Source organism: Hermetia illucens, chromosome 4 (assembly GCF_905115235.1).
Source record: "Hermetia illucens chromosome 4, iHerIll2.2.curated.20191125, whole genome shotgun sequence".
Lineage (NCBI taxonomy): Eukaryota > Metazoa > Arthropoda > Insecta > Diptera > Stratiomyidae > Hermetia > Hermetia illucens.
Window position 1 is genome coordinate 166,938,811 of NC_051852.1, and position 23,571 is coordinate 166,962,381.

At 42.4% G+C, this 23,571-nt stretch overlaps 1 protein-coding gene across 8 annotated transcripts in view; it reads right to left on the bottom strand.

Annotated features, from left to right (window-relative positions):
* The window catches only part of LOC119655610 (rho guanine nucleotide exchange factor 11), a 181,848-nt gene that overhangs the window by 98,115 nt on the left and 60,162 nt on the right, over positions 1-23,571 (bottom strand). For all 8 annotated transcript variants that reach the window (XM_038061576.1, XM_038061578.1, XM_038061573.1 and 5 more), the window contains 4 exons: positions 22,089-22,272; positions 21,742-21,853; positions 21,472-21,621; positions 21,359-21,406 (listed from right to left, as the gene is read on the bottom strand). In XM_038061576.1, the coding sequence (XP_037917504.1) occupies positions 21,359-21,406; positions 21,472-21,621; positions 21,742-21,853; positions 22,089-22,272 (494 nt within the window). The remainder of the gene's footprint in view (positions 1-21,358; positions 21,407-21,471; positions 21,622-21,741; positions 21,854-22,088; positions 22,273-23,571) is intronic.

Consider the following 23,571-nt stretch of genomic DNA (forward strand, 5'->3'; position numbering starts at 1 on the left):
AAATCTTTACGATAAACTGGACACTCGGGATGGTGAAAGAGATCTGTATCGACTTGCCAAAAGCCGAAACGAACACCCTCAGGATATCAATCACTTCTGTTGCGTTAATGACAAGAACGGTACTTTGCTTACCAACCGTCGAGCCGCAACGGATAGATAGCGAGAATATTTCACTTGTCAGCGCAACTGAAGTCGAGGAAGTAATAAAAGGAATGAAATCGGGGAAAGCGACAAAGCGACAACACTTAGTGCCAGAAGAATTCATGCGCTGGGTTCAATTGCTCTACCATGATCCGAAAAGTAAACTTCGAAGTGTGGTGGGAATATAATAGCCGCTTTATGTCTCTGTTGGTGTTCATCAAGGAAGTGCCCTCCCACCACTCCTCCTGTCATACGGAAATTCAATGCGCTATATACCTCTTTATGTAGATGATGTTTTCCTAGCGTCTAATAGCAATCTCGAGCAACTTGTACAAAAATCGAATCATCGCCTCATGCAACACGGTCTCAGATTGAATCTTAATAAAACGGAATTTTTGACGACCGATCTCCATGAAACAGGCACAATCACTGTCAGTGGCATTGACATGCCCAGAATTGAGCGATTTAAATATTTCGGGTCAATGCCATCAGCCAATGGAAAACTGCGTTATGAAATTGCTTCACGCATTAACGCAACCTGGATGAAGTGGCGTTCCATAGGTGTTCTTTGAGATCGACGTATCAACGAACGTCTCAAATCTAAAATTTACCAGAAAATCGTCCGTCCTCTCGCTCTCTATGGTTCTGAGTGTTGACCGACTATAAAGGACAATGAACAGCGCCTTGCGGTAATGGAGACGAATATGTTGTGTTGGACTAGTGGCGTGATACGTTTTGATTACATTTGAAATGAGGATATCCGCGATCGATATGAGGTTGCACCGATCGTGGAAAAATTGGGAGAGAGGTATCTTCGATGGTATGGTCACGCAATTCGCGCTAACGAGAATTCATTTGCCAAGATTGGTCTGAACATGAAAGTCGATGGTAAACGACCAAAAGGCAGGCCGAAACAACGGTGGCTTGACACGCTGGATGAGGATTTAAAAGTGCGATTGCATGCAAACCAGGCATTTGATAGAATCAAATGGTGAAATCGATCACGACTAGCCGACCCCGCTTGTGAACGGGACAAACGGTGAAGAAAAAGAAGATTTTTGGATTTTGTTATTAATTTGAAAATGTATGTGTGGGAAATAAAATAATTTTTCCAAAAATTTTTGAGCCTGAAACTTGTTGGTTGGATTTTGCTCCGGCAAATTTTGATAGTTCACCTCACGGTACATTTTCTATTGCTGATCACAATCTGTCAAACCCTCTGTCCATTCCGTACAAGGAGACTACACACAGAAGATAAAACTCCAAAGTAAAAGCAAAGTTAAAAAATTATCCTGCCGATATGAGGCCAAATTAAAGTGGTATATGTATTTTGTCCTCCAGGTTGGGGGTTGGGTAGGGCTGACAACCCTACACGGAAAACAACTTGTTACGAAGCCACAACAGGAGCCTTGGACAGGACGGATTTTAAAACGACGGAATAACGATTTGCGCATTTTCTCATGGAACGTGCGCTCCCTATACAGAGATGAAGCTAATGAGCAGCTAGCCGATACTCTGTCCCAATATAGGGCTGATATAACAGTGTTGCAAGAGATGCGATGGACAGGGACCGGTTTCCTGGAGAAGAGCCACTACACCATATATTATAGCGGTCATCCAGTAAACCATGTGCTCGGAGTAGGTTTCTTAGTCAGCCAAAAAATGAAATCTGCTGTTATCGGCTTTGAAAACATAAGCGAACGGCTATGCACTCTGCGCTTGCGAGGCAAGTTTAGAAATATAAGCCTCATTAACGTTCACGCCCCTACAGAGGAGACTGCAGAGTCGGAGAAGGATACCTTCTACGAGGCAGTAGAACGAACCCTCGAAACCTGTCCGAGATATGATATCAAAATCATACTTGGGGATTTTAACAGCCAAGTAGGGAAGGAGCCCGTATTCAGGCGATACGTTGGCCCCCATAGCTTACACGAAAAAACAAATGATAACTGACGGCGGGTTATTCAATTAGCAGGGTCACACGAAATGGTTGTTGGAAGTACCTGGTTTGCGCGGAAAGCGGTCCACAAACATACGTGGGCCTCTCCAGACGGGACCACTTTCAACCAAATTGACCACGTGTTGATCGGACGCCGTCACCTCTCAGCCTTGATGAATGTCAGAACATATAGGGGGGCCAATATAGACTCGGATCACTATCTCGTTGGCATGGTGCTCCGAGCTCGAATAACAATACCACCTAGAATCCCCTCTGACAATCAGGTGAGAGTGAACACTGAAGCCATTCACAACACAACCCTCCGCGACACCTATAAGAGGGAAATGGATGCCGCAATAACCGCAGTCAACAGAGGACCTGGAGATGAAGCATCAACAAATGATCTTCACAATCACCTGAAGAACATGGATACGGCCACAAACATACTTGGCCCCAGCCGCAAAAGGAGTCGGAACGGCTGGTTTGACGATGAATGTAAGCTAGCAACGGAACGGAAGAATGCCGCATACCGAGTAATGTTGCATTCTCAAAGAACGCGGGCACGCGCAGAGACTTATCACGAACTCCGTCGAGTGGAGAAGCGACTTCACAGACGGAAAAAGGAAGCCTGGGAACAAACAAGTCTATGAACTAGAAAAGTACAGGGAGCAACCGTACCAGGCGCGGAAGTTTTACCAACAAGCCAGCAGGATAAAGCCTTATACACCTCGATGCTCATCCTGCCGAGACAAAGAGGGAAATCTGATTTCCGACAGAATGGGCATATTAGAGCGATGGGTTGAGTACTTTGATGAGCTATTGAACAACCAGAACATCGGCGAGTTGGAGGTCCCGTCAACTGAAGACGACAGACAAATACTGCCACCACCAAGTTTAGGAGAAACAGTCCGTGCAATTCATCGGCTAAAAAATCATAAGTCGCCAGGAGCCGATGGAATTACAGCCGAATTGGTTAAATATGGAGGCGACCAGTTACACCAAGTGGTTCATCAACTTGTGCTCAAGGTATGGGACAGCGAATCAATGCCTGACGATTGGCAACGATGCATTATCTGTCTCATACATAAAAAGGGAGATATCACACAGTGCAGCAATTATAGAGGTATCACGTTGCTGAGTACCATCTATAAGATATTCTCCACTATCTTGCTAGGCCGGATAGCCCCATACGCCCAGAACATCATTGGCTCATACCAAAGAGGCTTCACTCCAGGCAAATCAGGAATAGATCAGATTTTCTCTCTGCGGCAAGCGATGGAAAAACTGTTGGAATATGGACATCAGTTGCACTATTTTTTTTATTGGCTTTAAAGCCGCCTATGATAGCATAGCCAGGGTAAAACTGTACACGGCCATGAGAGAATTCGGTATCCCGATGCGTCGAGAAAGTGATCCGTGATGCCGAGGTAAATGCAAGAGGTACGATCCTCTTCAAGTCCACCCAACTACTGGCCTATGCTGACGATATCGACATCATGGAAAGAACGACCCGAGATGTACAAACTGCCTTCATCCAGATCGAGCAGGCGGCGCGAGATCTTGGGCTGCACATCAATGAAGGCAAGACAAAATATATGGTGGCAACGTCAGCACCGAAGACGAATCAACCAACAACATCAAACCGCACTGGTCAAACACAAACACGAACAAGAATAAGGATAGGAGAATACAACTTTGAGACCGTTGACAATTTCTCCTATCTAGGGTCGAAAGTCACAACCGATAACAACTACGATGATGAAATCCGCGCACGGTTGTTGTCAGCCAACAGAGCCTATTTCAGCTTACAAAGACTGTTCCGCTCGAAACGTCTCACCATAGGGTCAAAGCTCTTACTGTACAAGACTATGATCTTGCCAGTCCTCATGTATTCCTCGGAAACTTGGGTTCTTAGCAAGAAAAATTGGCCGCGTTCGAGAGAAGAATCCTCCGAAGAATTTTTGGCCCCCTACATGAGGATGGACGATTCCGTAGCCTACACAATGACGAAATCTATGAGTGATACCATGACCGTCCGGTTGTGGATAAAATCCGGCTCAATAGGTTACGGTGGGCGGGTCACTTAATCCGTATGGATGAGGATGATCCCGCCCGGAAAGTCTATAAGGGCAATATCTATGGTAGAAAAAGAAGACGAGGCAGACCCTGCCTAAGATGGAGCGATGGTGTAGGTCAGGACGCCAGACAGCTTTTAGGGATATCGAATTGGTGGACCTCGGCGCAAAACCGGGATGTCTGGAGTTCCTTATTAAGGCAGGCCTAGACCGGATACCGGTTGTTGCGTCGTTGATGATGATGATGATGATATGTATTTTGCGCACGTCTTACGCATATTGTCTGTTGAGCTTCTATAACAACCAATAGTCTTTTTTGTGCGTGTGCTCTTTGAGCCCCAGGACCCTAGACAGAAATCCCGGGCCTGAGGTGAAAATTATACAGATCTCGGGTGGAAATTATCCGGGTCTCTCTATGGTTCTCTTTGAGGTTTTGTGTAAAACAAAATCCCATTAAAATCGGTTTAATGTCTGTCCATCTTTTTTTACGGAGGTGGGAATTTTTAAAATACTCTGGCCTGTACACCCTGTATACCCCCCCACTAAAAATATCTCCGACGTCCCCCAAGCCCCGTGCAACCACCATAAGGTATTACATCACGGAGCGGATTCAGCTCATTTCAGCTTGGTCACCTTTCGTCTCTACGTGGCGTACGTAACCCCGCTATTCTAGTTTCCTATGCCTTTCGCAGTTTGCTCTGGATAGTTGCGACCATGGAATTGGCCGCATCCTAGTCTTCCTGACATGCCAACATTCTCTGCACCAAATTTTTTGGTACCAGCACCTCTCCTAAAGTCTCCCCTAGGTTCTTTCTTTCCTCCATAAAACTTGAACAGTGGAATAATACGTGCTCTTAGTCCTCTGGGGCTCCATTGGAGTTTGGACAATCGGATGAGGTATCTAGTTTAAAACTAAACAGGTATTAGGGATATCCTCCATGCCTCGTGAGAAAATTATAATTAATCTCACCGTGTCGTCTCTCCAACGACCCTTGGATGGCAGGGATGAGCCTGTGTGTCCACCGACCCTTTCCCGAATGTTCCCAACACACTTGCCGTCTATTTAGAGGTCTTCCCCTTTCGGCGTTCTTCGTCTGGGATGAAAGAGAGTTAGACTTCGCATTGTATATGTTCGTCATCTCAGCTGCTCATTTGCAATGCCTGTCCCGAAATTGGAGTTGCATAGAGCAGGATCCAACTCACTACCCTAGCTATGAGGAACCTGGAAGCATGTCGTGGCCCTCCCACATTCTGCTTCATTATTGCCAGGGCTACCCTTGCGGCGGACGCTTGGTCATAACAATACTGCACGTGTTTCTTATAGCTGAACCTCCCGTCTATCATCACTCCCAAGTATTTGATGGCAGGCTTAGAAGTGATGATATGATTCCCAATTTGAATATGGGCATAATTTCCTTTACGGCGCTTGGTGATGAGGACCTCTTCCGTTTTTTTCTCCGCAAGTATCAGAACTCTCTAGCCAACTAGTAACAGAAGGGGAAAATTAGATACATTGTTGTTTAATGATGTTCCACAGCAATGAGTCCAGTACGGAGCTCTGTGCGACACCCGCAGATACAACGTACTACTGGAGTCCAACATCAGTTTCATAGCAAAGCCTCCGTTCTTGTAAATACTTGTTAACAATAGCTGCAAGATAGGCGGGAATACCAATCTTCGCAGAGATTTACGTATTAGGTTCCAATTGGCCGAATTGAATGCATTTCTCACATCCAGGGTCATCACCACGTAATATTTGTTACTACTACCCTTTCCGTGGATTGCATCTTCGGTCAAGCCAGTAACCATTTTGATGCCATCAATGGTTGATCTGGCTTTACGGAATCCATACTGTCAATCTAAGAAGCCTCCCTGGCTCTCAAGAGCCGGGAGTAATCTATTGTAGGTTACTCGCTTTAGCATTCTCCCCACAGTGTCCAAAAGACAAATAGGTCTGTAGGTGGTCGGCTCACCTGGAAGTTTACCAGTCTTAGGCAGTAATAGTAACTTCTGTCGCTTCTATGATGCAGGAAATATCCCCTCGAACATACACACTTCGAACAACCAACAAACATGGTCTGGATTTCATGGCAAACCTAAGGACCCTATTCGGTACGCCATCCAGGTCCGGAGTTTGTTACCTCCTATTCTAGCGCAGCTCTCCAGCAGCTCGTCACTATCGACTGACGGTATTGCCGTCCCACTCAGAAGTCGCTGGAAGCTTTCAGTGCCCTCCCCTTGCTGGCGGAATAAGCCCTACATATTTTTTAACAAGAATAAAGGTGTGAGGACCGGCTCCTTTGGCGGCCCCCCACGTTTTTACGTCCGCTTTCGAGTAGAGCTCCTTAGAGCTTTTTCTATTGTTCCTTTGGATGGCGAGCTTGAGAGTTTCGCGGGTTTCTTTATAAGGGTGCTCTTTTTGCCCTTGGTCGATTCTACCTAACGCCCTCTGAGCCGGTCTGCTGGCTCAGTGACAGGCTAATCGAAGGCTGGCCAGTTCAGTATTCCACCAGCAGTTGGGTCTTCTAAGGGGGAATGAGCGTTAAACGCTTTGGCGATGCATTGGGCCACATGGACAGCTCTTGCCGTAGAAGCGCCTGCTTTATTAGGTTGGTCTAGCCACACAGGGAGTTGTGCGAATAGCACCCATTGGATAGTTTGCAATTGGGGTTAACTCTGTTCGAACGGAGCCTCACAAATAACTGGTCCCCTCAGTGAGTAAGCCTGATCTTTCCATGCTAGGGAGGGCTATGGCATGATGGACCTCCTACCTCATACTCGTGTGAACCATATGAGTACACAAACGAACACAAAAAAAATGAAAACAAATAGACGGCAACCTGTACCTCACACAAATTGGCCCATGAAACGCAAGCACATTTCCATGACACTGAGAGCCAGGTAGCCACACCCAGGAAAGGAGAAGCTGGGAGTTCAAGCAGTGACTTACTACTAAGACTACAACGAACAAAGGTCCCCGCCCAAAAACTAGATACAAATAAAAGTACGTCTGAGCTCACCATATCGGACGGCAGAAAGGAAGCTGATCTTAGTAGCGCAAATGCCAAATGATATCTGCGCTATCGGAAGGACAGTTTGAAACCTTGAAAGCAAATGCTTCCAAGAGACCCCTAAGGAGTGAAAGCAGGTGCCAGAAGACCCGCGTTAGCTATGCTAGTGCAGTAAAGAACATTCCACTGCCCATGCTGATGAAAGTATCTCCGGAGCAAATACTCTCTCGTGAATAGCAGGAAATAATTGAGATTTTTTAAGGATGGAATAAGCAGCTTGTGTTCACCTGATACGCTTTCGACCCGGTCTTATACTGGTAGACTGCGCGACGGAGGTTACGGCGGACTGGCTTAGGACTATAGTTCCTGAACTGCCGGGATGGAAGGAGCGGCAATATTGACACGTACTAGGGATCGCTCAAAATATGGATCTCCACACACGGCTATGGAATGTTTTTAGAAGCAAGGAGGAGGGTAACGGCGAACTCCTCATGATCGGGATAGACGACCGATCCATTGAAGCATTTAAACGTTGTAGCTGCCTCATCAATTACAGATTTGGTCAGCCTACCGAGACTTTCGAAAGAATCGCGGAAGCCATAGACGCTGAAAGGAGAGGACAGGCCCTCTAGAGAGCAAGTCGAACAGCGAAACGCAAGGCAGCGCAATATCGGAGAAGAGTAATGCTCCAACTTTGGAGAAGAGCTCCAAATACAAACTTCCACCATGCGAAAGCTGTATTTGTAGTAATTGGAAGGGCAAGTTCCAAAAATAACATTGTTATAATGTTGGTTGAAGAACCCTAGGTGTTCCGGGGGCAGATTCACATTGTGCATGGAGGAAGTATACAGGTAAGTTGGAATTTCTCTTGTGAAAAAACCAAGAGCTTGCATCATTCACAAAAGAAACTTGTGGCTGTTGAGTGGCAACAAGACTCATCTGCAGCTGAACGGTGACATCAGGAGCGAATTGGAGCCAGAAACAGTGGGGGAAGGCATCAACAGAGTCGTCATTGACGTATATGAGACCAATTAAGTCAGTCAAGTACCCTGGTGGAGCACAAACCTCGCCAGAATTAGGAAGGAGGTGGCATCCGGGAAGCAAAACCAAACAACTTCAGGAAATTTTGTGAAGGAATAGAATCAACCACAGAAGCATCCATGCTATACAAAATATGATTAATAGATACATGTACCAAAAAAACCAAAAGAGGACTAACGGTTTCGTCCGGGGCAGAGGCAACTCTTCAGACGCTGCCTCATCCCTGCCCTGGGAGCAGCGTGAGGCAACGTCTGAAGAGTTGCCTCGGCCCTGGACGAAACCGTTAGTCCTCTTTTGTTTTTTTTGGTACATGTATCATTACATGTATTTTTTGGTTTTTGAATGCTTGGGTGCTATGCCCCAAACTAGGGATCCATGGACCAAAAAACGTGGGAGTAAGTTGCTCCCCATTTGGTCCGGTCCAACATCATGTGGATGTGGACTTAGGATCTCCCATATCCTAAACAGATACATGTAGTTAATAGATTGTAAAACCAATCTCACAGTAGTCAACAAACTATCCATCGATTTACCTTTAAATAACCATCAACAGCTACTCATTGCTACCTTCTTAGATTTGAGACCTCATCTCAAGATAATCCATTGAAGACATTTACCTATCAAAGCTAATTCAATGTTTTCGCGCTTCCGTTATTGAGCCTACGCACATATGCCGCATTTATTTTTCACTTGATTGACTTCAAATTAGTTGGCATATGGTCACCAGGTTTTTGTTGTTGTGATTTATTGATAATGGAAATGCTATCGATTGCCACTTTTTTGTGTAATATAGATCCATATACTTATTATCAAACATCCCTATCGTAATCCTCTCATAAAGAAACATTTTTTATCTTATCCAATTATCTAATTTCGGTGTCTTTCAGCAGTCGCATATGCTAATTGGTGAAAAAAAAAATGAATGAATATTAACAGAGGACAACTCTAGGAAAAGTAGATACTTGGATTATGTTCAGATATTTACAACTTTTCGATGGATGGAGTTTTTAAATGATAGATATTTATTCTTTTCATTAAAGAGAATATCCAGGGTGTCAATTAACACACACGTGATAATAGATTGGTTACAGAAAACGTTAAATTCACTCTTAAGGGAGGATCTAAAAAATATCTGAATTATCTTCATGAATTACGAAGCAACGATAATGGGATTAGGTAAAAATAGAAAAGATCAATACAAAAGAAATGCATGTTGCGGCCAACTGTTGTTTTGTTGATATTAAATGAACATCAGCCTAGAAGGTGCACGGAGCGTTCATTCTAAATGAATCAAGTTGTTTTCTTATTATCGACATTTTACACCTGCCAATTGGAAATGCTTTGCTTCGCTTTGCTTTTAAGTATCAGATACTACATTCAGCTCTTGAATTTCCATATCATTTGAGTTGTTTTTTTATTATAAGAAATAGATTTTCGTACATGAAGCATGATCGCGGTATTTCATTCATGAAGCGTGGGGCTAATCGCGCATTTTCATTCATAAAACAGGGGGTATCATTTCAGATTAGGGTGAGCTTCATTTTTCAAAGTAACTCAATGAAAATTGCAATTATTAAATTCTTTACTTGATATTAAGTCTCTAAATAAAAGTAATTTCTTCGATTCTTTACAATATTCGTTCAAATTTTCCAAATTAATTTCACGACTATTAACTCAAAACGTTTTCCGAGCAGTCAACAGTTGTATAATTTTTCTTCGACACCTTCAAATTCACTCTTGAACTAATTTAGAACACATCAATTTCAAACACTTGCAATAAATTATTTATTCATTCGAAATTGAACTTGCCAACCATTAAAAGCCACGAAATCGAGGCAAACATTCAATTTTCGCGATACCACATCCTCCGAAATATCTGAGCTACATAGAGAATATGTAAAGTTAATATGGCGGACCGTTCTTATTCCAACTTTACTTCAGACTGGTATGATTGCAAATATAACAAGCCAAGTTCCCGGAGCTAGCCCAGTCCGCCACACATTCATTTATCGTGTTCAAGACCATATGTTGGGTGGAAATTACAAATCACACATGCTTCCACTAGAATACCGGGGAATCGGTGAAATTGCTCGTTGCAGCCCAAAATGGAAGATCTTAGTTTGGAAATGTTGCATTCAGTGCAATAAATGGAATTCTTAGCAATGTCGAGTTGATTTCAACCATCTCCATTTCATCTTTCTTTATAATATTTTTATTAGGTGGTGATTCAATGCGGATACGTTCTAGTATGATATGATATCTAAAATTCGCGGTGCATAATTCCAATGTCACACACACCAAAAGTTGCCAAATCTTGCAATAAATCTTATGTTCTCTATTTGTATATGTGGGTTACATCCGGAGCTCAAAAAAAACTATATACATACATGAATTTGATATTAGAATGAAAGGCACAATATGTTGTGCGAAAATAAAGATAAGCGGGATCCAGACTATGATAACAAGCAACCTACATTCTTCCCATATGTTTCGTCCATTAAAAAGCCCAATTTCACACTTCAAATCTTGGGGCTTTTGGTCCTTTTTAACTTTTGAGTTTTTAACATATCCAAGTTACTTTGAAAAAGATATGATACTTCGCAACGAATAACCATAAAATGTCATTTTCAAAAATCACACGCACCCAGTCCAACATGATTATTGTTATCATCCATTAAATGTGGCTCGTTTGGGAATGGGAGAGCATAATACCGTCTACTAAAGTTTTCTCCTGCATTTCGTTTATCGAAAACATTTTTTAAATCATATTAATTATTTTAATTATTTTTCAAATATTAAAATCGACTAAAGTCGTGTTTGTAATAATATTGCAAGGATTATTAGTTTTTCTTAGAAAACAAACCACCTTCCACCCCGTCTTTCCTTACCATGAGTAACCGCAATCAAAACCCAATCATCAATCGTACTCAAATAAGTCCGCTATATCAATGCAACACGTTGCGATTCAACTAAATATTTCTTAGCCATTGATAAATAATCTCTTGAATAACGAGAAGATATAGTGGATCACTCATGTGGATGCAGAACTAACAAGTCGGGAAACCGAAAGCTGGAAACCTGAAAATGATATCGGTTTAGGGGGTATTTCGGAGCCTAGGCACCATCTAGTGGCAGCCTCTTGATTTTTTTCAGATTTTTCGGTTGGACAGTTTCTGAGAATAGGCCCCCTTAAAGAGATGATCAACTTCGACCCCCCGCACTCCCCACCTTTCCAACAAATGTCAAAACTAAGGCCGGCTTCGGAAAGCACTAATCGGGACCTTTCATTTGATACCCCACATGACTATATTTGGTAAAAAAAAAAAATTACACCTACCCTTTTACATGTATGGGGACCCCCCCCCCCCCCTTAAATTCGACATAAAATGATGTAACTCAATGTATGCGTGAGCGTTCACAATTTCCACTTTTCTATTCAATTTGGTGTCAATCGCTATAACTTTCTCCGAGAAAAATGCGTGTGACGGACAGACAGACAGTAAACCGATTTTAATAAGATTTTGTTTTACACAAAACCTTAAAAATGATAAAGGAACCAGAATCATTTTTAAACGCGAAAGCATCACTCGTGTGAGCTGAGAAACTGTCCAAAAAGTAAATTAAAGGCAACTCATCCCCCTCAGTAGTTTGTTTATACAGGGTGCGGCAGCAAAGCTTCCTTTTTTAAAATGCGCGCCACTCAGTTAGTTGATGTCATAGCGGAGTGCTAGTGGTCTCGTTCAAGAGGGGATACTGTAAAGTTTTGTCCCGACACGGTTCAGTCGCCATCATGCGTTGGAATAGTGAAGAGCGTGCCTTTCCCGTTGAGGTTTACTTTTCAAGCGGATATTCGGTTATTGCAACACAGCGTGCATTTCGGAGTCGCTTTAATTTAGCCCCGTTGGCTCCCGTCCCAGACCGCAAATCAATTGTTACATGGGTCACTACATTCAGACAAACTGCAAGTACAACAAAAGGAAGAACTGGAGTCCCTCGGCCCGTTAGATCACCTGAGAACATTGAAGCAGTGAGAGCGTCAATGTTGCGATCGCCATGGCGTTCTGCGCGCAAACATGCATCTGCCCTTGGACTATCCGATCGTTCTGTGAGAAGAATTCTTCGTGATGATCTTCATTTTCATCCCTATAAGATGGCGATAGTGCAGGAACTTTCAGAACGTGACTCCAATTCTCGGATGAACGCGTGTGAACTTCTTCTTGATGTCGTTCCCGAGGGTGCTACGGGGTTTTTTGAAATCCCGTGTTTATGTGAACCGTCCAAGATCCCTACAAGATTTGAAGACCAACATCCAAGAAGAAATTGCCAACATAACACCTGCTATGCTAACAAGAGTCATGACAAACGCCAGAAATCGATTTACGCAATGTATGGAGAATGGGGGACGTCACCTAACAGATTTGATCTTCAAAACAATGTAAATAAAAACTTTAGACATGTACCTACATTATAAAAAATAAATAAATATTTTTCGATGCATACAATAGTTTTTATTGAGTTTTGAAAAAAGGAAGTTATGCTGCCGCATCCTGTATCATCACAATAAATACCAAAAAGTTTGCCCTACAAAGTTACATGAAAAGCAGATTGGAGCAACTGACAAAACGGCCACATCTCTGCGTGCAAACCAAATGATAGTGGAGACCGGGGGTAGCTGGCATAAGGGGTAAATTGGTTTCTCAATTTTGCTACGGAAGCGGCACAATGTTGACGTTTTTGTTTCTATTTTGAATAGCCCACAGATCACACACAGATCCACTACTATCTCAACCTGATTGAAGTTACCAACAAGTGAGGATGGCCACTGTTGTCAGTTTATTTGCCTTGGTGAAAATTTAGAAAATTGTGCGACGTGTCCTGTGACGTTTGTTGATTAAGTGACTAACTGTGATTGCGCGTCCATGTGAAAACTTTCTTTACCATTTTATAAAAGGGTTGGGCCATATTGTTTTGAAATCATTGTTGGGGTTAGTTGGCATTTAGAGGTGTGGAATTAGTTGGCATATGGTACGTGGACTATGCCAACTAACCCCAAACTTCCATTAATAAAATTTTTATTTAGAAAAGGAATTAAAAATAAGCTATAAAGTACCAAAGTTGGTCCTTGGCTTCTCTTCCATAAGCTGTTGTGTTTATTGTGATTTTGCAGTTGAGTGATCTACGTTATTAGGTTATGCTTCCATTTTCTTACAGGTATTCACTCCAGGACAAAAGTTGCTGTTGTCTGAATAGTTAAAATTGGGCTTTCACCGAAAGAGGTGAGGAAATTCGCCTATCAATATGCGAAAGCAAATTTGACGAAAATGCCCCAGTCATCGGGAGTAAACAAGATGGCAGGATCAGATTGGTTTTATAACTTCATGGAGAGACACCGATGTTTATCCCTGCGCACTCCGGAAGCAACTAGTTTGGTGAGAGCTTTATTCTTTGTTTTTCCAAGAATTGGAAATTGGAAATGGAAATGTTAACAAATCAGGTTGGATTATGGAGATTAATTTTATAAAGTTTCTAAAACATTTCATTCATTTTATGAGATGTTCGATAGAGAAGCAGCAAGTTCTTCTTGTCCTTGATAACCACAACTCCCACTTGTCTATTGAGGCTCTTGAATTGCTCAAAGAGAACGGGGTTGTGGTTTTATCATTTCCTCCGCCCTGCAGCCATAAGTTACAACCTTTGGTAGAGAGTATTTTCGGGCCCCTCAAAAAATATAGTAACAATGCCTGTGACTCTGAACAATCCAAGACAAATAATGACTATTTATCATATTCCGTCAATAGTAAACGTTGCATTCCCACTTGCTTTGACTCCATCCAATATAACTCCAGGATTTCGTGTTAGTGGAATATATACTAGCAATCCAGAGATATTCGATGATTCTGAATTACTGCCATCATCTGTTACTAATCGTCTCCCTCATTATCAGTAAATGATTCTCTTCCTGACCCGCAATGTCTACATATTCTGTAACGCCTGAAGAAGTATGTCTATTACCAAAGGCAGGGCCAAGGAAGGATTCTAATCGTGGAAGAAAAAGGAGAATAGCCGAACTTCTAACGGATAGACCAATCAGAAACTTGATGGCGGCTGAAAGGAATAAAAAAACAAAAAGATCAGCAGAAAATAAGAGGAGTAATACAATACCACTACCCTGATATGGAAAACGCCTACGAAGCGTTTAAAGATATTATTCTGTCCAATACTGGTTGGAAAAAAAGAGATTGTGTGACGTTTATTTGGAAACATACATAACAAACTGAAATATAAATAATTGATCAGTCTCGCCAAATTATCGACACAACTGGAGTGAGCCAGCGCGTGAATAAGAAAATTATGCTGAAACTACGGGGGGAAACCACATTAGGAGGTTCTCAGAATCGACTTTTTATTGGACAGACCGTTAACTTAACTATACCAGAATGTGTTGCCGAAATTTTAAAGCGAAATTCGTGTTACTTTAGATTTTATGGGCGGAGAACCTAGTGATCATCGGGTACAGGCTCAGGGTCGTTAGGTAGTCGCTTCATATTACGTAATCTTGTAGCGCTATGCAAATAGCGTATTTATAAATACTTAGCATCCTCCAACTAGTACAAATCGAGGCGTATTTATAACTGACGCGTTTGAGTCTACTTCTGAAACTTGACTGACTCCGTGGGCGAATTTCCGGCCCGTTTATACCCTACAGAACATTCTGGAAAGGCAAGCAGGATGCTAGTCACTACTCGATAAGGCCCTTCCCATTGTGACTGCAGCTTTGACGATTTCCCTTTTCTGCGTTGTCGATTATGAAGCAACACTAGTTGTCCGTCGAGAAAGCCTTCATTTGCCCCTGAGTCGTACCTGGCCTTCATCCTGTCACTGACGATACGTAATTGTCCTCTGATTATTTCATGGATCATCAATCAATTTTCTACAAATACGTCCGCGCACTCCCGATACCTCCTGATTGAATATTGGATATACTTCCGGCCATTTACTAAAATAGTCAAAACGACCAACACATACTCATCGCCTTTGGTGCTCGCTGGAAACCGCCCGGCTATATCCATGGCAATGTGCTCGAATGGTGCTCCTGCGTCATATTTCCGTAGGGTTCCTCGACTTCTGTTTGCGGTTCTTTTGCGGATATACATTGTACACATGTACCTATCCAATCGGCCACGGACTGTCGGCATCCAATCCAATAAAATCGACGCTTAATTTTCTCGACGGTTTTGGTTATACCCAGGTGTCCATCGCTTGTTCTATTGTGGTATTCCTTATTGATTTCATTTATTTTCGCTTCTAGGTTGAACTTAAGGAGGGTTTTTGGGTAAATTTCCAAAATATGGAAATATGTTATTATTTTTATTTGTTCAGTTATCGGAACGGGATTTATTTTGAAGCCTAGATTTTGCATAGATGTATCACTGTGGTTTTTTTTTCAGATTTTTCGGTTGGATAGGAAATAAGTTTCGGAAAGTATTAATTGAGCTCTTTCATTTGATACCCCACATGACTATACTCTATAAAAAAAAATATACACCCCCTTTCGCATGTATGGGAAGCCCCCCTTCCAAGTCAACACAACTCGCTGCATGTAAAGAGGTACACAGACAACATGTTCTCACAAAATTTCGTGACAAGCGGTTCAGCCGTTTCCAAGTAAATCGGTTGTGACAAACAGACTGACTGACAGACATTGAACCGATTTTAATAAGGTTTTGTTTTACACAAAACCTTAAAAATGTAAAGCAGGCTACCTTTTCAGAGATAAAGTGAGAGGCTTTAGCAGTTCACCGAGGAAACTAAAAAGATAGTTCCGCATCATTTCTAATGAAGTTGTCTGAAACTGGATTGACCTGACTTCCATGTGTTGAACAGCAACAGGTCTCAATGCGGTTGCGTAAATTGGCTCAAACCTAGGGAATTGGGACTGGTAACAGACTATTTTGTTCCTAAAAACACAACTGAAATCATATCAAATTTGGAAAAAGAAATACTAAGGATTCTTTTGGTGAAGTTTAAACAATCCTTTGTACGCATGGGTTCGTATCCCCCAATAAGCACCCTGGACTGCTCCATCCCTGGTAGGCTCGCCCAATATAGTTCTCTCAACCGTTTCTCTTCGTTTCTTAGATTCATAGCCACGAAACCGTTTCCGATTCCACAGAAGGTTTCCTTGGAAACAAAGCCATATTCTTTTTCTTGTGTGCTTTTGTCAGGTAAATGTCTGCCAGTGTATCAGACAGACAAATGTCTGTTTCAGATAAACGCCTGTTTCAAAGTCTGCTTCTATATCAGACAAATGTCTGAACCTGCTTCAGATGAATGTGTGCTCCTGCATCAGATAAATATTTGAGCCTATCTCACACATTAAAGTCTGTATTAGACAGTTAGACAGATGTCTCTGGCTGAAGCAAACAGGTTGTTGGGCAATTGCCACTCACGAAATACGCAATATATGTAAGTATTTAAGTTTCTATTTCGGAAATAGTCCAGTCCACAGTGCATACATATATTTGTGTGCACTTCAATACATAATTGCTTGCAGCCAACGAATTGAGATGGCTACAAATATATGTGTGCACTGAGTGTTGGCCAACTATAAAAGACAATGAATGGCGTCTTGCGGTAATGACGAAGATGTTGCGTTGGACTAGTAGCGTGGCACGTTTTGGTCACATCCGAAATGAGGATATCCGCGATCGTTATGGGGTTGCACCGATCGTGGAAAAATTGCGAGAGCGGCATCTTCGATGGTATGGTCACTCAATTCGCGCTAACGAGAATTCAGTTACCAAGATTGGTCTGAACATCGAAGTCGATGGTAAACGACCAAAAGGCAGACCTAAACAACGGTGGCTTGATACGCTAGATGGGGATTTGAAAGCCTTGAGATTGCACCCAGATCAGGCATTCGATAGAGCCAAATGGCGAAGCCAATCACGACAAGCCAACCCCGCTTGTGAACGGGACAAAGGCACATTCCAATACAAAAAACTTCGTATTCGTAGCTGGAAATACAGGTATTCACCCAACAGAATTCGTATCCGTACCCGTAAATACGAATATGTTTTGTATTCACTTTCGAACGTGAGAATACAGCCGTATTCGTATGCGCTTGTGTAGTGACCGCGGCTGCGCGACGGAAGCGGAATCTCATTCGGCTCTTTCTTAATTAATTTGCTGAAACAATGCATTTAATAGTGTGCAATTGCCTTAATGTTAGCCGCAGATTGCACATTATTGAATGCATTCGGGCGAATTGATCTTGGCAAGAGGCGAATGATTTGCCGCATCCGCAAGCGCATGCGCATATTGCCGCAACATTGCCTAGCGAGTGAGAAAGGCTATGTAGCGGGAATAGAAGCGGGGCGCGAGAAAAGAACGGGGAGGGTCGGGTTTTGGAGTGTTGAAGCGATGCCGAGAAAAAGAACGTGAGAGTTGGATTTTGCGGTTGAAGTGCATGAGCTGGGCGAAACAAAGGAAGAGGAGAAAAGTCTTTTTCTGAGGGAGTTGGATTTTGCTGTGGGAGTGGAGGAGCTGGGCGAAACAAAAGGAGAAGAAAGAGTTTTTGGATTTGGGTTGGCAGAAGGTGGAAGAAGCACAAGAGGAAGGCAGCAAGTGAGTTTAAGGAGAGAAAAAGAAAATTGTTGACGCGGGTCGTGGGAGAAAGGAAAGGAAGTGAGGCGAAGTAGCCCGGACGAGAGAGAGAAAGGAGAGAAAGTAAGAATTGACATTTTGAAGTAAGAAATATACGGAAATTCAAGCTGACGAAAGTGTTGTGATTCCACTTGTGATGGGATGGATCGTTAGGATCGAAAATAGTGGATAAATCCCAGAAAGACACAGTTGTACAGTGAGAAACGTGTGGATTATAGCATAAACGATTAATAGTTACGTAAGAGTTAAAGCAATACGCCTGATAATAATATTCAAATCTAATTGAAATTAATTTTTGTTTATAATCGTTTTCTTTAATCAATTTGTTTTTAGAACTTTGTAAACCAGCCGCCAACCGAGCCCGGAGTGACGACTAGGGGTGAGTTATTGTTTTTATTTTTCTTTTTCTTATTTTTTTTTTATTTTATTTTTTGATTATTATTTCTTTTCTTGTTTTTCTTTTCCTTTATGGAATTTTATCTTCATTTTCTTATTTTTTGAATAATTGTTATGAAATTGCTTTGGAATAATGAAGTGTGAATAGTGTGATGGTGGTTTGAGGACTTCCTCCCTTTCAGATCCTCCTTCCCCCCCCCCCCCCGCAACTGTTTTGAAAGGGACATCCTCAAAGTAATAACTGGCCTGAGGATGTCGAGGTAGGGTGGGAACCTCAGAGGCCGTGCCTCATACAAGATCTGAGGCGGGAGAGACGATCATTGAGACAGTGAACCGTCGTGGATCTTCCCCTCCTTGATCGCGGCACTCGGGTCCGGAGACTTACGGCTCCACGCGCGCGGTCGAGCCGTTTTTTTTTTCTTTTGATTTCCAACTTTAGTTCTCGTTCTGTTTGTCCTTCGATAGGCCGTCGCGAAATCCGTACTAAGGTCGAGTTTAGAATCCGGTGCGGACCCACGCATCGGAAAAGGCACGTTGTTTTGAGTAATGAAGCGTGAGGAATCAAAGCGCTCAAAGGACCCCCCCCCCCCCCACATTCCCGAGCCTGGCTAGCACAGAGGCGTGCAAGAACGTGTCGACCGAGCACTTTGATGGAGCTTCAATTTTTGTGGGCGGACCTTCACGGTCAAATTAGCCACTTTATTTAGATTTTTGGGATAGCTCTGCCCTCTAGGTCGTTATCGGCCATTCAGGATGATCGACCTGATCTCCTAATCACACTTTCATCATTACACTTATGTAAATACCAAAATATTCACTTTTTCGAATACGAATATATTCGTATTCGTATTAATAGAAAATCATCGTACGAATTTATTCGTATTTACGAATACAAATATGCCCAACACTGCCGCACATCGTACCAACTTCTCTTGAATACTTCTCGAAAGTGAAGAATACAATATCTTCTCTCCCTACTTTTTCAAATATGCAGTGTAATAGATAATTGATCTCCGCCATTTATTTCAGCAAACAAAATATTGAAAATCCTAGGCAAATCGATGGCTCGCTGGATAGCATATCTCAATACTTACCTTGAAATAAGGCTGCTCAGCGCCGCACTTCTATCCGTTTATATGTTGTTATATATAAGGCCTACAAATAAGTTCTGTCGGTTTTTTTTTAAAAAATGTGATGCTTTATTGGGAAAAATTGGTTATACATTCATTGTTCAAAGTATTGCCCATCGCTAGCCCCAACTTTCTTCCATCTTTCAGGCAATTCATAGTTACCACCGCGCCAAAAATTGGCCGGCTTGGTCACTATCCACTCATCGAGCCATTTTTTGAGTTCGTCGTAATTGGAGAAGTGCTGGTCAGTCAGGCCATGCTGCATGGACTGGAACAAATAGTAATCAGAAGGAGCAATGTCTGGAGAGTATGTCGGGTGGGGTAGGACTTCTCATTTCAAAGTTTTTAGATATGTTTTAACGGGCTGTGTAACATGTGGACGAGCATTGTCATGTTGCAAAATAACTTTATCATGCCTTTGCTGGTATTGCGGCCGTTTTTTCTTGAGCTCGCGGCTCAAACGCATCATTTGGCGTCGGTAGAGTTTGCCAGTGACCGTTTCGTTCGGTTTAGCAGCTCATAGTATACCACACCCAGCTGGTCCCACCATATACACAGCATGATCTTCTCACCATGAATATTCGCTTTGACCGTCGATGATGAGGCATGGCCGGGATATCCCCACGTTGCCCGACGCTTGGGATTATCGTAATGGATCCACTTTTCATTGCCAGTAACTATTCGATGCAGAAAACCCTTCCTTTCTTGTCGTTGGAGCAGTTGTTGGCACGTGAAAAAAACGGCGTTCGACGTCTCTTGGCTTCAGTTCATACGAAACCCAATTTCCGACCTTTCGGATCATTCCCATCGCTTTTAAACGGTGGGAAATGGCTTGCTGAGTGACTCCAAGTGTTTTTCCAAGTTCTTCTTGCGTTTGCGATGGATCTTGGTCGAGCAATGTCTCTACTTCTTCATCTTCAAAAATTGTTGACCGTCCGGCGCGCTCTTCGTCTTCCAAGTCAAAATTGCCACTTTTAAACCGTGCAAACCACCTCTGACACGTTCGCTCAGATAGAGCATGGTCACCATAAACTTCCACCAAAATGCGATGACTTTCGGTTGCGGAACTCCCCGCAAAAACACATTATTTGGTACAAAATTGGCCATTTTCGTTGATGAAAAAAGTATTGTTGTTTACACTTCAATTAAATAATTTATACTGACGTTTGTGCCTATTGACAGTAGCTTTCCGATGAATGTTTGGAAATGTGGATCAATGGAATAAAAAACAAGCTACGCCATCTATTGTGAAAATCGACAGAACTTATTTGTAGGCCTTATATAAACAGCGTATAAAAAGTTAATTAGCAAACACAAATCAATTCTTATCGAGAAATCACTAGAAAGGTTATTATTCCTACTAGATGCCGCTTTCCACAGAGTTTTCTTCATGTTATATAGCCAACTAAGAACTTCCGAGGGTGCTCTCACCTTCTAGAAAGGTATATAGTTGCACATTGGCCAAACAATTGATATCATCATGTATTTTGATCTTATCTTTTCTTTTCTTTTTTTAGTCTTTGTCCCGCTCGATAGCGAAGTCGGATCATCTGGATCAGGTTCGCCACTTCTCTTGATTGTAGGTTTCATATTACATATTCAAATCCTGATTTTGGTCATGAATAATGATGATTGTCCTGCTTCAATAGGCTTCCCACTTATACCCCATTAAACAGCAATAACAGTTATTAAAAAGGATCACCATCTAAAGAACGTGCCAAACACATATTTAAGCTGATCGTTATAAATATCATCATTGTCTTTTCATTGCATAAGAATTCCTCCTCATTCGGATTGAGAGAGGAAAAAAAGCAACGAAGAAAACATGGTTTATTGATTTATTTTTTGTTTTTCACCATTTTCGCTCAAACATTCCCGAACAAATCAGCACTTTGCGGTGTTACCCTACTTCACTGACCATCAAATGCATTAACTTTAAGAAAAAATCAAAGTACTCACCGAGCAACTCATCCGTAGCTTCCTCATCTACACGACGCGCCCGCTCATCTGAATTTATAGAAACATGCATAAGAATAAAACACAGAAGGTAGCTGGCGGACTGCAATACTCACTTTGAATGAAATGATGTGTTGGTCGAATTTTTTCCATAAATTTACTAATTTTATTGTCTGTATGCTGTTCCTTGCGCTTCTGTAGCACTGGTCCAGGACAACTTTCTTCCAAATCACGCAAACAGTTACGATGAATGTTAAGTTTACAATCTGACAAATATCAAACAGAATTTTATTAATATTCTCAAATCAAAATGCTGATCTCATTGAAAATCTTTAAAATGATTTCCAATTAGGAGATCGATCCGGAATAATATAAATCGAACTTACCAGTACAATGTAAGCCTTGCGGACTCACACCCCAAATTATTGTTTGGCAATGGTTGCAATGCGTCACTTCGTAGTATTGTCGTAAAACTAGGGGATGACCGAGAACAACCATCTGTTCAAAACGAGAAAATGCCACATACAGAAAAAATTAGAGATCTGAATATTCTACAAATATTAGACTGCAGTGCATCTAGCAAAATACGGTCGCACTGGTCATTGCAATGCATCCGTCAAAGTATCTAATTATTGATGATATGTCTGTTTTGCATTTCGTGTTTAACATGCGAGCGTTTTTTATTTCTATTTAAATATTGCACGTCTTTCATTTGATTTTAAATAATACGCACCTTACGATTTTTGCCCATTAATCGACTTTTGAAACTTTTCTCGCGACTTACAAAGTGATGCACCGAATCGATGGGACTTCCAGGATTACTACGTGTTATGAAAATGCGATGGAGTACTGTTGACAGCGCAGAACTTAACGCCAGCTTCTCTGCTTTCGGAGGTGTTTCGTGTTCGATTTGATGACTGTAAAAAGATAATTAATTTAAGTTACAAATTCTTTGAAGGAATTAGCCAACAAATCGAAATTTCGATCAGTGAGAAGAAGTTTTAAAAATCCTGGAGGAAGCGTTTCACCGTGTGTCACACACACCCAACTTATCTGATATGCTCTACGACAACACTTGTGTGTGTGCGTGTGTGTGTATGGTGGGGGAGAAGCTACAGCTTCTGAGCACTCAGGCCGTGTTGGCCCATTGTACTGGCCTCCCCCGTCTAACGGAATATTCCGGATTCGTTAACATATCGCAGGATTTCCGTTAGTGGATGTGATGCTACCCGTCGCAATTGGAGGACATCGGTACCAAAGATCTGATGCCTGATGCGTCCATAGGCGGGGCATTCACATAGGAAATGCTCCGTGGATTCCGCTTCCTCATTACAGGAGGGACACGTATCGTCTTCGGTAATTCCTATTCTGAACATATGCCCAGCTAGTGAATTATGGCCTGTCAGAATGCCCACAATACACCTGCAAGTCCTCCTGCTTTTCGACAGGATAAACTTTGCGGTACGTATGTTGGGTTCTGGCAGGAAAAGTTTGGTGTGTCGAGCAACATTTAAGCTCTGCCATCTGTCATTATGGGAAACTTGTTCTCAGTTTTTGAAAACAGATTTAACCAATGCTGCTGATACTCCAATTGCTGGCTCCGGTCCCGGCATAGGGAAGATTGACCCCTCTTTCGCTAAAGCGTCCGAGATTTCATTTCCCTCTATGCCACAGTGACCAGGTACCCAGAGTAGTTCAACCGTATTGAATCTAGACATAGAGTTCAAACGGTTTCTGCATTCCTGAACGATTTTCGAGGTGATCAAAGGACTGCTCAATGCCCTCAGTGCAGCTTGACTGTCACTGCAGATTGCGATGCGCCTGCCCTTCAACCGCTCGTCAATCACCCAGTTTGCCACCCTTAGGATCGCATAAACTTCGGCTTGAAAAACCGTGGCATATTGTCCCAAAGGAAAAGCCCACTTCTCGTTTTTATTCGAGAGGTAGACTCTGGCTCCAGAACCCTCTTCTGTTTTTGAGCCATCGGTGTAGAAGACTTCCGTAAATCCCGCCACGCATTCCTCTGGGTCTTCCCAGTCCTCTCTACGCTTCAGGGTAACTACATATCTTCTACCAAACAAATGTATGGGGACACGAGAATCGGAAGGCATTGTAAGAACTGAATTTAGTCCTCCCAGTAACTCTTCCAATGCTCTGTGCCCCCCACATCCGTTGTTTTCCCATAGATCTAATCGAATTAGCCTATGAGCTGCTCT